The 16057-nt window shown below is 38.7% G+C and overlaps 1 protein-coding gene across 1 annotated transcript in view; it reads left to right on the top strand.

Moving 5' to 3' along the window:
* EVI5 (ecotropic viral integration site 5) overlaps nt 1-16057 on the top strand; it is a gene marked incomplete at both ends in the record, with an annotated part of 177174 nt that overhangs the window by 34517 nt on the left and 126600 nt on the right. The window contains 4 exons of the mRNA XM_080691470.1: nt 4547-4736; nt 5565-5789; nt 6740-6814; nt 13676-13801. Coding sequence (XP_080547596.1) covers nt 4547-4736; nt 5565-5789; nt 6740-6814; nt 13676-13801 — 616 coding nt within the window. The remainder of the gene's footprint in view (nt 1-4546; nt 4737-5564; nt 5790-6739; nt 6815-13675; nt 13802-16057) is intronic.

Below are 16057 nucleotides of genomic sequence, written 5' to 3'. Positions count from 1 at the left end.
TGAAATCAAACAGTAATATTTCTCTAACTTTCTTTTCATTTTGGCTTTTGTTTCTTGACATTCCATATGAATTTCATAACCAGGTTGTTAATTTCTAGAAAAAAGTTTGAAATTTTGGATAGGATTATATGTGATATTATTTTCTACCCCATAAACACAGTGTATTTCTCAATTATTTTTTGAGCATGGCTTTGTTTTTTTTAAATTCTCAGTTGCTCATTAGTAGTATATAGAAACATAATTATTTTTGTTATATTAATCTTGAATCCTGCAGCCTTGCCAAACTTATTGCTCTGGTAGGGTTTTTTGGGTTTGGCTTTTTTTGTTTGTTTTTTGTGGTACTGGTGGATTAACCCAGGGACATCCTACCTCCAAACTATACCCCCAGCCTGATTTTTTATACGTTTTTTGAAATGGGGGTCTCACTAAGTTGCAGAGGGCCTCACTAAGTAGCTGAGGCTGGCTGCAAATCTGCGATCCTCCTCTCTCAGACTCCCAACTACTAGGATTACAAGCATGCATCGCCAGGCCCTGCTTGTCTTTTTTTTTCTTTTTAAAAGATTTCTTTTGCTGGGCGTGGTGGCGCATGCTTGTAATTCCTGCGCTTAGGAGGCGGAGACAGGAGGATCGCGCTGATTTGGAGCCAGCCTCTCTGGCTTAAGAGACCCTGTTTCCACATAAAAAAGTTAAAAAATAGGTCTGGGAGTGTAGCCCATGGGAGTGTATCCCGGAGGTAGAAGGGCTTCCAGGAACCCCAGTACCACCAAAAAAAAAAAAAAAAAAAAAAAAGATATCTTTAGAATTTTTATATAGATGAACGTGTTGTTTGGGAATAAGAGCACTTTTACATCTTTCGTATCTGGATGTCTTTGTTCTCTTTCTTGCCTGTTGCAATAGAGTAGAGCTTCCAGTATGAATTAGAATGGACATGGTGAATAGATATTTTTGTTTTCCTCTTTAGGGGGAAATATTGTGATGTTAACTGCATGTTTTTGTATATGCCTTTTTATCAAGTTGAGGAAATTTCTTTCTGATTCTTGTTTGCTGAAGTTTATCCAAGATAGAGTTTGGATGTTTTAAAATGTTTTTTTCTAAATCTGTTGAAATGATCATATGATTTTTCTCTTTTATTGTGATAATCTGGAAAATCACATTTATTTTTATTTTTATTTTTTTTTGCAAAACTAGAGATTGAACTCAAGGGCATTCTACCTTCGAGTTACATTCCTTGTCCTATTTTATTTTTAAAATTATTTATTTATTTATTTATTTATTTTTGCTGTACTGGAGATGGAATGCAGGGGCATTATACCTCCGAGCTATACCTTCAGCCCTATTTTTTATTTTTTATTTTTGGGGGTACTAGGGTTCCTGGAAGCCCTTCTACCTCCGGGCTACACTCCCAGACCTATTTTTTTTTTTTTAATATTTTTGAAACAGGGTCTCTTAAGCCAGTGTAGCTGGCTTCAAACCAGTGCGATCCTCCTGTCTCCACCTCCGTAGCGCGAGGATTACAAGCGTGCACCACCACGCCCGGCCTATTTTTTATTTTGAAACATGGTCTTACTAAGTTGCCGAGAGCCTTACTAAGTAGCTGAGGCTATCCACAAACCTTTAATCCTCCTGTCTCAGCTTCCTAAGAACTGGGATTACAATCATGTGCCGCTATGTCAGGCTTTTATTTCATTTTTAATTTTGAAATTGTATTGCTAAGCTGTGTAAGGTCTCGCTGAGTTGCTGAGGTTAGTTTTGAACCTGTGATCCTTCTGACTCAGCCTTACAAGTACTGGGATTATAGGCATGTACCACCATACCTGGCTTGAGATGTCTTTGACCTTTAACTGCAATTTATTGGGACCTTTGTAATGTTTGTGTGATCTTTTTTTTCTAATATAGGTGTTTAGTGTTCTATATTTCTCTTTAAAACATCTTTTAGCAACATCCCTTCAAATTTTTTATTTGTTTTATGGCTCTGAATATGGTTGGTTTTGGTAAATGTTTTTTGTACATCTGAGAAGAATGAATAGTCAGCTGTTATTTGCTGTGATGTTCTGTAGATGTTAATTGGTTCATAGGATTGTTCAACTCTAGTATATCTTTGCTGGTTTTCTTGAATCTGTAATCCTCCTGTCTCCAATTCCCAAGCACTAGAATTATAAGTGTGCACCACCACACCCAGCTAGAATGAAATAGTTTTTAAATTATGTTTTACCTTTTTTTTGTGTGTGTGGCACTGGGGATGGAACCCAGGGGCATTGCTATAGAAACATTAACTGCTAAGATTACAAAGTACCTCATTGCCTGCCACAGCTTTTTCCAATAAGCTAAATTTTCTCTCTCTCTTTTTTTTTTTTTGGTGGTACTGGGGGTGGAACTCAGAGGCTTTCTACCTCTGGGCTATACTCCCAGACCTATTTTATGTTTTATTTGGAAACGGGGTCTCACTAAGTTGCTGAGAGCCTCACTCAGTAGCTGAGGCTAGCTTTGAACCTGTGCAGTTTTCTTGTCGCAGCCTCTCAAGTGCTGGGATTACAAGCATGCGTCAGCACGCCTGGCTCTTGATTAATTTCTTTTTTTTTTTTTTTTGGTGGTTCTGGGGTGGAACCCAGAGGCTTTCTATCTCCGGGCTATACTCCCAGACCTTTTTTTATATTTTATTTGGAAACAGGGTCTTACTAAGTTGTTGAAAGCCTCACTAAGTAGCTGAGGCTGGGTTCGAACCCGTGATATCCTCCTGTCTCAGCCTCCCAAGCACGGAGATTATAAGCGTGTGCCACCATGCCCGGCTCTTTGATTAATTTCTGTAGCTCTGCCATGCTCTTGTTTTTTCAGTACTAAGGATTGAACCCAGGGACATTCTACCTCCAAGCTACACCTAGCCCTATTTTTTACCTAGCCCTATTTTTTATTTTTTATTTATTTATTTTTTATCTTTTCTCAGTACTGGGATGGAACCCAGGGACATTGTACCTCCGAGCTACACCCCTAGCTCTAGTTTTTAGTCTTTTTATTTTTGAAACAGCGTCTTACTGAGTTATGAAGGGCCTTGCTAAGTAGCTTAGGCTGTCTGCTAACCATGGACAGATTCCAGTGATCATCTGGTCTCCGCCTCCCGAATGCTGGGTTTATAACTGTGCGCCACCATGCCCAGCCTACTTTTTATATTTATTTATTTATTTATTTATTTTTGGTGGTACTGAGGTTCCTAGAAACCCTTCTACCTCCGGGCTACACTCCCAGACCTATTTTTATTTTATAATAATAATAATAATAATAATAATAATTATTATTATTATTATTTTGGTGGTACTGGGGTTCCTGGAAGCCCTTCTACCTCCGGGCTACATTCCCAGACCTGTTTTTACATTTTTTATTTGGAAACAGGGTCTCTTAAGCCAGCGCGTGCGGCTGGCTTTGAACCTGAGTGATCCTCCTGTCTCTGCCTCCCAAGCGCGGGGATTACAAGCGTGCGCCACCACGTCCGGCTATTTTATACTTTTTATTTGGAAACAGGGTCTGTTAAGCCAGTGAGCCTGGCTTTGAACCTGTGCGATTCTCCCGTCTCCGCCTTCCAAGTGCGGGGATTACAAGTGTGTGCCCCCACGCTCTGGCTATTTTTTATTTTTATTTTTAATTTTTTTTATTTTTTGGTGGTACTGGGGATGGAACCCTTCTACCTCTGGGCTCTGGGCTACACTCCCAGACCTATTTTATATTTTATTTAGAAACAGGGTTTCTTAAGCCAGCGCGGCTGGCTTTGAACCTGCTCCATCCTCCTGTCTCTGTCTCCCAAGTGCGGGGATTATAAGCATGCACCACCACACCTGGCTATTTTTTATTTTTATATTTGAAGCAGGGTCTCACTATATTGTGGAGGGTCTCATGAAGTTGCTGAGGCTGGCTGTGAACCTGTGATCCTCCTGTCTCAGTCTCTCAAGTATTGGGATTACAAGGCTACACCATCATGCCCAGCCTGCCTTGCTCTTTTGTTTTTTAGCTTCAGTCATATTGCAAACATGATAGGATTAGCAAGTGTTTTACTTCTTCCAAGTATATGTGCTTTTTTTCCTGAGGCCCATCCACTTTTTAAAAACTAGATTTCATCTAATTTTATTTCATTTATTTATTTATTTTGAGATAGGTTCTAATTATATTGCTCAGGCTGGTCTCAAATTCCTGGGCTCAAATGATCCTTTTGCCTCAGTTTCCAGAGTAGCTGCAACTACAGATAGATGCCACTGTGTGCCTCCCTAATTTGAATTTTTAATGTAAATGAAGGGAAATTATACTGGGACTAATAGCACTAAAATATTTAAAACTAGATTTCATAATTTGTAGCTTACATTTTGGAACTCTAATGCATAGATGAAAAACTATTGTAGTTATATTATTGATGCCAGTCAAAAATTATATAAATTATATGTATTATTAAGCCTATATCTTAAAACAGTGCCTAAATTAGGATAGTAAAGCCCTAAGTGTCATCGTTATGTCATCTAATAATATTGTGAGGTGAAATATTAAGCAATTTTTAATTATGTTTTAGATTGTTAGAGACGGATAGTAAGTCTTTAAGATCTGTAAATGGGTCAAGAAGAAACAGTGGCTCTTCTCTTGTGTCAAGTTCATCAGCCTCCAGTAATCTCAGCCACCTTGAAGAAGATTCTTGGATTCTTTGGGGAAGAATTGTAAACGAATGGGAAGATGTGCGCAAAAAAAAGGAAAAGCAAGTTAAGGTATTCCTATTCTTCATTGAAGTTCTTCCTCTTATCCCAAAAGGTATCAGGTTTGTAATAGAGGAGTAGAAAAAGAAAATCAGATTCCAGTGATTTCTAAGGTGTATAATGACGTCTCATTTATAAGGTTTCATTTATTTATGCTTCATAGAAGTTTTGATTTGTAGGTATTACTTGTTATAGAGATTCTGAAAGGTAGAAATAGACAACTGAAAATTATTTCCAGTTAGATTCTCTCATCTCCTGGATGCAAAAATGAGGTTGTAACATTGTACATTCTTGATTATCATATTTTACTCTTTTACTTTCCGTAGCCCTTTGGAATGTGAGAGCTGTGATGCCATCATTCACAGCTCTGCAGGCTGTCACATCCTGAATACCTTTGGAGGCAGCATTTAGTGAAGTAACCAGAATTTATGCATGTCTTTGTAGCTCCCTGCCCCTCAGAGCAGGATATACCCAAGAGCTAAATCTTGGCCTTGATTAAAATATTTCCTAGTTTATTGAAAGCTAGCTTTGTGAATACTAACTTTGATAAATATGAGACTTATTAAATACTTCCATTTAAAAATTTTGTTTTGCTGGGTGTGGTGGCGCACGCTTGTAATCCCAGCGTTCGGGAGGCTGAGACCTGGAGGATCGCGGTTCGCAGACAGCCTCAGCTACTTAGTGAGGCCCTCTGCAACTCAGTGAGACCCGGTTTCAAAATAAAGAATAAAACATAGGGCAGGGGGTGTAGCTTGGAGGTCAAATGTCCCTGGTTTCCATCCCCAGACCCGCAAAAAAAAAAAAATTTGTTTTCTTCTCTCTTTTTTTTTTTTTTTTTAGGAACTTGTTCGTAAAGGGATACCCCACCACTTTAGAGCAATAGTTTGGCAGCTTTTATGCAGTGCACAAAGTATGCCAATTAAGGATCAGTATTCAGAACTCCTGAAAATGACCTCACCTTGTGAAAAACTAATCCGAAGGGACATTGCTAGAACTTATCCTGAACACAATTTTTTTAAGGAAAAAGATAGCCTTGGACAGGAGGTCTTATTTAATGTGATGAAGGTAAGTTCTGTTTATTCATTTTTTGAAATGCAGTATATTTGCAAAAGGTTGAAATTATGCATTTCCCATGATGAAGTACGAACTCTCACCACAACCATCTGTTGTTTCGGCAGTAAAATTGGTTTTAGGCTGGGCATAGTAGTGCACACCTATGTCCTAGTATTTGGGAGGCTGAAACTGGAGGATAGCAGGTGCAGTAATGTAGTGAGACGGTGTTTCAAAAAGAAGGGGGAAGGCTGAGTTTGGGGCTCAGAGATAGAATTCCCCTGGGTTCAATTCTTAGTATCACTCTTCTTCACCCACAAAAAACACCCCCAAACTGATTTTGGCATACTTTCTGCTTTGGTTTTGATGCTATATTATTGTCTGGTTTGGAGAATGTTTTAGAAGATTCATCACATTAGTTTGGAATACAGGTTTCTCCCAATGTAGCTATATCCATATAGCCAGAAAGTCTTTTCTGCTTTCAGTGGCCTGCATTGTTAGAATGTGGAACCCTTCAAAATGTTACCATTCTGATCTGCTCTTCAATAAGGCCTTTTTCTTCCTTGTAGTTTCTTTTTCTTCCATCTACTTATATGAAATAATGCTTTCTTGTTATAGCATTTCAATTTTGCTGATGCTTTACCCTAACTTTACTCTGTTTGTCTTTATCAGATACAACTTTTACTTGATTTTTAAACTCTGTTACCTTTCTAAGTATAAATTCCTTTATTTTCTTTGTCCTTAGGAGCTGCCACTTTCTAATTGGGAAATTGTCAAAAGAAAATTTTATGTAATAAAACATTTGCTTTTAAAATATTTATAGGATAACATCTACAACAAGTAAGCAAGAGCTTTTCTAAAAACTAAATGGACTTTAAATCTATCATACCAATTTTAGGATTTTGGAGAAGGAAAGTATATTATACCATGTCAAAATATTTTGAACACCATATTTTACTTTTTAGGCATACTCTTTAGTGGATCGTGAGGTTGGTTACTGTCAAGGAAGTGCTTTTATAGTTGGATTATTGCTTATGCAGGTAAGTTAATACAGATATTAAATGCAAGTTTTTTGTTAATGATTAGAATGGAAAATTTAAAAATTATCTTTGCTTTTATTGACTGTAAATTTTTTCCAAAGAATATTTTTTGAATAATATTTTAATTTGTGCTTTGAAAAAGGAAGTGTTGAAATGACATATAACAACATTCTCTTGCCACAACAATATTATCTTGCCACCAAATGAAATTTCAACCACTACTACTTCTTTTTCTTCTCTTTCTTTCTGCCCCTCCCTTTCTTCTCAACTTATTTATTTATTTATTTTTTGCGGGTCTGGGGATGGAACCCAGGGGCATTTGGCCTCTGAGCTACACCCCCTGCCCTATTTTTTTTTATTTTGAAACAGGGTCTCACTAAATTGCGGGGGCATAAGTAGCTGAGGCTGTCTATGAACCACTATCCTCTGGTCTCAGCCTCCCAAATGTTGGGATTATAAGCGTTCACCACCATGCCTGGCTTTCTTCTCAACTTCTTGAGAAGTTATACTATAATTGTTATATAACAGTTATACTAGTTATACTGTAAGTGTCCACTAAAGCCTATTTACACATACATACACTTATTTATTTATTTATTTATTTATTTATTTATTTATTTATTTATTTATTGGTACTGGGGATTGAACCTAGGGGTATTCTACCTCCCAGCTATACCTCCAGCCCTATTTTTTAATGTTTATTTATTTATTTTTATTAAAAAAAATTTTTTTTTTTTTGGTGGTACTGGGGTTCTTGGAAACCCTTCTACATCCAGGCTACATTTCCAGACCTATTTTTATATTTTTTATTTGGAAACAGGGTCTCCTAAGCCAGTGAGGCTGGCTTCGAACCTGCATGATCCTCCTCCTTTCTCAGCCTCCCAAGTGCCAGGACTACAAGTGTGCACCACCACGCCCGGCCTTTTAATGTATATTTTGAAACGGTCTCACTAAGTTGCGGAGGGCCTTACTACATAGCTGAGGCTGTCCACAAACCTGTGATCCTCCTTTCTCAGCCTCCCAAGTATTGGGATTACAAGCATGCACCACCATGTCCGACTTCTACTTTATATTTAAAACTCCCTATCAGAGCCAGGTGGTGTGGCACACTTCTGTAATCTTAGTTCTTGGGAAATTGAGACCAGAGGACTGCAGGGTTGTGGCCAGCATCAGCAAGTTAGTGAGATCCTGTTTCAAAATGAAAGAATAAAATAGGGCTAGGGGTGTAGCTCAGAGGTAGAAGGCCTCTGAGTTCCATCACACACACAAAAAGAAGCTCTATATCAGGAATGGATGTTTTGTGGGTTTGTGTGCAAGCATGTGCTCTTCCCCACCCCTTTTTCTCTTTCTGTGCTGGGGATTTAACCCAAGAACTTGCCTGTGTTAAACACGTGCTTTGCCACTGCTACACTGTGTTACACATCTTTTCTGAGTAGTATAAGTTTTATAATAAAATTGACTAATTTTTACTTTGTGTTGTAAGTACTGCTCCCAATGATTGTTGCAGTTTATTTGTTAATTTCAACATGAAAGTAGGTTATAATTAATAAAAACTAGATATGAGCTGGGCATGGTGGCTCATGCTTGTAATCCCTGCGCTTGGGAGGTGGAGACAGGAGGATAGCACAGGTTCGAAGCCAGCTGTGCTGGCTTAAGAGACCCTGTTTCCAAATTAAAAAAAAATTATATATATATATTAAAAGGTCTGGGAGTGTAGCCCGAAAGTAGAAGGGTTTCCAGGAACCCAGTACCACCAAAAAAAAAAAAAAAAAAAAGCTAGATATGTTAGTGTTGAAGTATAGGTGTTTCACAAAATTAATTTTCCTAGTTTGTAATTGGTCGATATTCGTAGGTCTTTTATTATTGAACTCAGACATCCTTATTAGTCTAGCTAGGTTTTTGTCATAGTGTGTCGCTCCGTTTTTTCCAGTACTCAGGACTGAACCCATGGGCATTCTACTTCCAAGCTATGCCCTAGCCCTGTTTTTTATTCTTTATTTTGAAACAAGGTCTTACTAAGTTGTGGAGAGGGCCTCACTAAGTAGCTGAAACTGGCCACTTGATCTCCTGTCTCAGCCTCCCAAATATTTGGATTATAAGGATGCACCACCATGTCTGGCTCTGTTTTCTTTCATATTAGCTCCAGGGTAATCTGTTAGCTATCTTCTCCATTGAGCATCTGTAGAGCAGTTTTTCCTTGCATGAAGAGTCAGCCTCACAAAAGCTAGCTTTCCCAGCTCCCTAAGAACCTGCTTTCTCTTAAGGTGCTGTGAGCAGCGATAGTAGTGATACTCACTTCATGAGGTCAACACTGGGAGAGAGGTCATCAGTGGCATTTCAGTGGTTGATTTACTTAGCAGTTATTATGAGTGGTGGCTAATAATAAAGTCTTAATACCTCTAGGGCTATGAGATAGAAAGTATAGTGGAACTAGATTCAAAAGCCCCTCTTTTTGTTCTTTTTTCCCCCCAGTACTTGGGATTAAACCCAGGGGCATTCTACCTCTGAGCTATACCCCCAGCCCGATTTTTTATTCTTTATTTTGAAACAGGCTCTCACTATGTTGTGGAGAGCTTCACTAAGTAGCTGAGGCTGGCCATGAACCTGTGATCCTCCTGTCTCAGCCTCCCAAGTGTTGGGATTACAAGCGAGGGCCACCATGCCCAGCTCTCTCTTTGTTTCTGAAGCTTATGCTCTCGGACCCCATGCTCTATTGTCTCCTCCTACTCTAGTTTAGCAATGTAACTTAGAGTCTGATAATATTTACAAAGCTAGAACATGTGTAAAAATGGCTAAAAGTGCTAGATATATGTTTTGTGTATACTTAACACGCCTACAAAATCAGGTATATTACTCCCATTAGTCCTTTGTAAAAGGCAGGATTATTTCAACTCTGTCATAGCACACTGCTATAGGACTCAATTATCCTGAATTCTTTCTAATAAAAAGGAATATCTATAAAACAGTTGGATGGTGGTTCTTCATATTTGTATGTCACTGGGTATCACACTTTTTCTTGGAATTGAGTGGAAAGTAGGTTTTGGAAGAGTGAGGACTGAGACAAAAGTTTCAAATGTTTTTTTTAGGAAAACGAGTGTTATCAAATTAGGGAAAGTATGCAAGCAGTATTAAAGATCATAGCGTTCAAAGTGAAACCAGCCAGCATGGCTTTTGTTTTTCTTTCCCCCCCAGCCACCTCATATTGCCTAGATGTTGGTGTAGAGTTGAAGTTATTATCTAAGAATGGAGTTTTGGCAGTTGGAATTATAGCAGAGAGAAACACAAAGTAACTGTGTATTTAAGGAAATTAATGTAACAAGCTTAGCAGCAAAGTGAACACAACAGAGTTGGGAGCAGAAAAAAGGGAGTGTAGGTTGGCAAAGTCAGCTAATTTTTAAGCTGTGTCATTGCAACCCTGTGAAATAAGTGCTATTATTTTACACATTTGATAGGTAGTAAAGCTGAGTAACAGAGAGATTCAATAATGTGTCCAAGTTTTGAATTAAGTGAAGAACTGAGATTTTAACCTTTGGTGTCACTCTAGAGCTCAAGCTAGAGGCTGCCTACCAGGCTTACTGGAGAAAAAGAAGTTAAAGATCCACTCAATCAGAGAGTTAATCCATGAAAATGACCAGGGAGGTCAGGAGAGGGTGGCCCAGACTTTGTGCCAAAAAGAAAAGAAAAAAAAAAAAAAAAACAAGTGTGGGGGGTTAATGCTGTGTAAGGACTATGAGGTTTAAGGAGGGACATAATACCTCACCTAACCTCTTGCTCCTTCTAGAGCTGTGGGAGAGAAAATAACCACTGTAGGAGAGTCAGATTTCAGCTAAAGGAAGAGAAGAATATTTGGAAAAGAGATTGAGGAGACAGAAGATTGGAAACAGGGTCAGATTGAGGGAAAAGCAGAACCATATAGATTACAAGTTCTGGGACTTTGCCTCGTAGTGACTGACATAAATCATTGGGGCTGTAAAGTTTGATAGAATTAATAGGGATGGTCTCCACTGCAAAATTATGGCTATGTTGGGAGGGAGGAAGGAAGAAAGTAGTGTGGGCTTTGTCAAGAGTAACTTGGCTTCTGTCCATGGCTATGGCAAGGCAGGAAAATGTACTTTTATTTGCAACACCTTCAGTAAGAAGAATGCCTAGAGATCTTTCGGGGGTATTGTCTTTCAGAACACAATGGTATACTGTGAGTTAATGAGAATTGGGAAATTTTATTGTTTTGAGAAAGATGGCTTAACAATTTGGATGATATTGTTTGCCAAAATATTTTGAATGTCTTTGTAGCGCTTTACAGAGCTTTCACATTTTATTTTATTATTTTATTGTACTTTATCTTGTACTAGGTATTGAACCCAGGGGGATTCTACTTCTGAGCCACAACCCCAGCTCTATTTTATTTTTGAAACAGCATGTTGCTAAATTGTGGAGGGCCTCACTAAGTTGCTGAGGCTAGCCTTGAACCTGTGATCCTCCTTTCTCATCCTCCCAAATACTGGGATTACAGGTGTGCTCCACCATGCCCAGCAGAGCTTTGACATTTATTATTTTATTTGATATAGTTTCCCAATGATTTATACATAAAATGTGTAGTTGGTATCTTTACAGTTACAAATAATTTGAAAACTAATTTTATAGGTTCTCTTAATATGTGTCCTATTTTATCATTTCTGCTTAGAATTCCTAAGACTTTTCATTTTATTTAAAGCAAAAGTAAAAAAATCACACAGTAGCCTAGCCTATATATTTTGGTTTACTGTTACTTCTCCTCCACAACCTACTCACTTCCTATATGATACATATTTCTCTTCCACAACCTAACCTCTTCTATGACTTTTTATTTTTTATTTATTTTTTATTTTTTTGTGGTACAGGGGATTGAATTTAGGGGCATTCTACCTCCAAGCTACACCTCCAGGCCCCGTGTTTTATTCTTTATTTTGAAACAGGGTCTCACTAAGTCACAAAGGGTATTGCTAAGTAGCTGAGGCTGGCTGGGAACCTGTGATCCTCCTGTTTCAGCCTCCTAAGTACGGAGATTACAAATGTATGCCACCACGCCCGGCTGACTTTTTCTTTTTTATTGTTGCTTTGTTTTGCAGTACTAGGGATTGAACCCAGTCCTTTTTAACTTTTTTTTTTTTTTTTTGAAACAGGGTCTTGCTAAGTTGCCCAGGCTGGCCTCATATTTATGGTCATCCTGCCTCAGTTGTTTTGGTAGTAGTTGTTAAGCAGTATAAATTTAATCTGGTTTCATAATCTTCTCTTTTTTTTTTTTTTTTGTGGGTCTGGAGATGGAACCCAGGGGCATTCGACCTCCGAGCTATGCCCCCTGCCCTATTTTTTTATTCTTTATTTTGAAACAGGGTCTCACTAAGCTGCAGAGGGCACTAAGTAGCCGAGGCTGTTCGCGAACTGCAATTCTCAGGTCTCAGCATCCCAACTGCTGGGATTATAGGTGTGTGCCAACACGCCTGGCTTTATAATTTTTTCATATTTTCATTTGGCTTCTGCTAAGTACTTCTTGCATGAATTATACTTTCTTTTTTCTTTTCTTTCTTTCTTTTTTTTTTTTTTTTGCAGAACTGGGGATTGAACTCTGACATTCTACTTCTGAGCTACACCCTCAGCCCAGTTTTTTTATTCTTTATTTTGAAACAGTATCTCCTGGAGGTAGAAAAGCCTCTGGATTCCACCCTCACTACCACAAAAAACAACAACAAAAAAGAATGAAACAGTGTCTCACTAAATTTCAGAGGGCCTCACTAAGTAGTTGAAGCTGGCCTTGAACCTGCAATCCTTCTGTCTCAGCCTCCCAAGTACTGGGATTACAAATATGTTCTACTATGTCTGGCTGAATTTTACTTTCTTGAAGGAGCAAAATATAGCTTCTTCTTCTGTAGTCTGATCTGTTTGCTGCTTCTAGAAGGTGCAGGCCTGGCTCCATCTCAGGGACTTTGTGCTCCCTTGTTTCCAGGACTGTTCTTCCTCAGATGCACCTTCGCTTTCCCCAGCATATTGCCAGGTGTTATGCAACCGGGGGCCTCCCCTGCCCTGCATAACAGATGGTGCCTTCCCAGCTTTCCTTCTTACCCTACTTTATTTTCATGGCATTCATCATCCCCTGACATGTATACTATTTGATTAATTTCATGTATTGTCTGTTTCTTCCCCTAGAAAAGTTCAGGCTCCTTCAGAATAAAGACTTTTGTTCACTGATAAATACCCAGAAAGAGAAAATTAGCTGACTCTAAATGAATATTTATTGGTTGAATTAATGAATTAGGCAAGTTGAGGCAGTTGAAGGGGTTTTAAGACTTGTGTAGCTTCTTGTTCTCAGAATGGAAGCCTAGAACCTCCTAATTCTTAAGTTATTATTCTTTGGACAGTGTATTTATGTGGCCATTGAAAATGGTAGTTGGTTTAAATATTTGGAACCAGGTATGGTGGCACATGCCTGTACTCCCAGTACTTGGGAGGCTGAGGTGAAACTCTCAGCAACCTAGCAAGACCCTATATCAGAATAAAATATTAAATAGGGGTGGGGTTCTTTATAATTTGGAGCCAGGTGCAGTGGTACATGCTTGTAATCCCAGCACTTGGGAGGCAGAGACAGGAGAACCACAGGTGTGAGGCCAGCCTCAGCAATTTAGGGAGATCCTCGGCAGCTTGTCAAGACCCTATTTCAAATGTAAACAATAAAGAAAAAGGGCTGGGAATATACCTCAGAGGTAAAGTGCTCCTGGGTTGTGTGTGTGTGTGTGTGTGTGTGTGTGTGTGTGTGTGTGTGTGTCTACTTTTTTGGTTTATTTGTATATCAGAACATTAACTTGTCTTACTTTTTTTCTACTAATGCAGATGCCAGAAGAAGAAGCTTTTTGTGTATTTGTTAAATTAATGCAAGATTACAGACTTCGTGAACTTTTTAAACCAAGTATGGCAGAATTGGGCCTTTGCATGTACCAGTTTGAATGCATGATACAGGTAGAAGTGCAGTTTTATCTATTTTTTCATCTTGGCTTGAGCAAATTTAATGTTAAAAGCATTAAAGTAGTGGGAAAAAATCAGTGTTTTAATCATATGATTATCTGCTGATTGGTTAACACACAGTTAGACCTGCTTCTGAATGAGGCACGTATCTGCAGGTGAGTCACAGTCTGGAGCGTGATTGTCATTTTCTTATTCAGACCTAAGCATTTGTACCAATCGCATCATCAACTCATTACCTACAGCTGTGAGTTTTCTAGCCTTTTCTATTCTTCTTCTGTAGTATGGACTCTTACAGAGCTTATGACAGTATGACTGCAGGTTTTTGCTACCCTGTCATCTTTTTTATTTCACATATTCCCATCCTCTTATTATTGCTAGTTTAATTTTTGCATTTTTTAAAATGACTACATGAAGCTGGAGAGAAAAGGGAGCAATGGAATAAAAATCAAATACCTTTGAATTTTCTCTTTCTGGATTTTATATGTTATATATAATTGTGTGTGTCTACATATAAAAATTTACTGTATTATCCTAAAATATAAAAGTAAATATTTTCATTTAAATTTTAGTGAAATAAGTAGAATTTGAGAATACAGTTTAATGTTTCAGCTGGCATAAAACTTTTTTTGTGTGTGGAACTCTGGATCACACCCAAGCCTTGCAAACACTAGGCCACTTCTCTGCCACTGAATGAGATCCCAGGCCATGGGAACCATTACTAAGAGGCAATTTTCCCTAGCCAGATGCCGTGTAGCCTGTAATGCCAGTACTTGGGAGGCTGAGACAAGAGGATCACAGATTCAAGGCTAGCCTCAGCAAACCTAATGAGTTCCTGTTTCAAAATAAAAAATAAAAAGGGCTCAGGGTGTAGATCAGAGTTAGAATGTCCTGGGGTTCAGCTTTCAACACCCATACCCACACACCCCTCTTTCCACACACACACACACACACACACACACACACACACACACACACCTCTTTCCCTGTGGCTTTACCCACAAGAATCTTTTCTGTGTGGTAGAATTAACTGGATATGTTAAACACTTTTACATTTTAAGTACAAAGTCAAAATAGGTCTTAAGACGATTCTTGATTTTTTTTCCTGAAGTAGTCAAATAAGAATGTAGTTCAGAGGTAGAATACCCCTGGGTTCACAAATAAAGAAAAAAATTACTAAATGCTTACCTTAGTACTATTTTATTTTGTGTGTGTGTGTGTGTTGCTGGGGATTGAACCCAGGGCCTCTACCTCTGAACTGTTCTCCCAGCCTTATTTTGTTTTTTTATTATTATTATTATTATTATTATTAGTAGTAGTAGTAGTAGTAGTGGTGGTGGTGGTGGTGATGGTGGTACTGGGGGTGGAACCCAGGGGCTTTTCTACCTCTGGGCTATACTCCCAGACCTTTTTTATATTTTTATTTGGAAACAGGGTCTCACTAAGTTGCTGAGAGCCTCACTAAGTAGCTGAGGCTGGCTTCGAACCTGTGTGATCCTCCTGTCTCAGCTTCCCAAGTGTGGGGATTACAAGCGTGTGCCACCACGCCCAGCTCATTTTATTCTAATAGCATGTTTTACCTCTTGGTGTTTGTTTATAATACTGGAGATAGAACTCAAGTATGTTCTACCTCTGAGTTGCACCTTCAGCCCTATTTTATTTTGAATTGGAATCTTGCTAAATTACCCCTTGTTAGCCTCCAACTTGTGATCTTTCTGCCTCAGCCTCCCAAGGACTGGGATTACAGTCATGAGCCATTGCGCCTGGCTTTGGTATTACATTTTCAGTTAGTGTGTTGGTTATATTTTGAATTGCTAGAGTGATTAAAGCATCTATACTTTTCATATATTTTCTATTGCATAAGAAGTTAAGGTTAGATGATCAGTGGTAGATAGTAGCAGAAAGTATTTCAGCATAGCATTTTTCTTTATTTTTACATTTTCTTTCTTTCTTTGTTATTTTTTATTTTTTGGTGGTACTGGGGTTCCTGGAAGCCCTTCTACCTCCGGGCTACACTCCCAGACCTATTTTATTTTCAGAAACAGGGTCTCTTAAGCCAGCGCGGCTGGCCTCGAACCTGCGTGATCCTCCTGTCTCCGTCTCCCAAGCGCGGGAATTACAAGCGTGCGCCACCGTGCCCAGCTTCTTTCTTTATTTTTTGTTAGCACTACTGGGATTGATCCTAGGGATACTCTACCACTGAGCTACATCCCCAGAGCTTTTTAGTTTTTATTTTGGGCTTGCTAAATAGCC

This window comes from Muscardinus avellanarius (assembly GCF_963383645.1).
Source record: "Muscardinus avellanarius genome assembly, chromosome: 3".
NCBI lineage: Eukaryota > Metazoa > Chordata > Mammalia > Rodentia > Gliridae > Muscardinus > Muscardinus avellanarius.
This window is presented reverse-complemented; position numbering and strand designations above follow the sequence as displayed.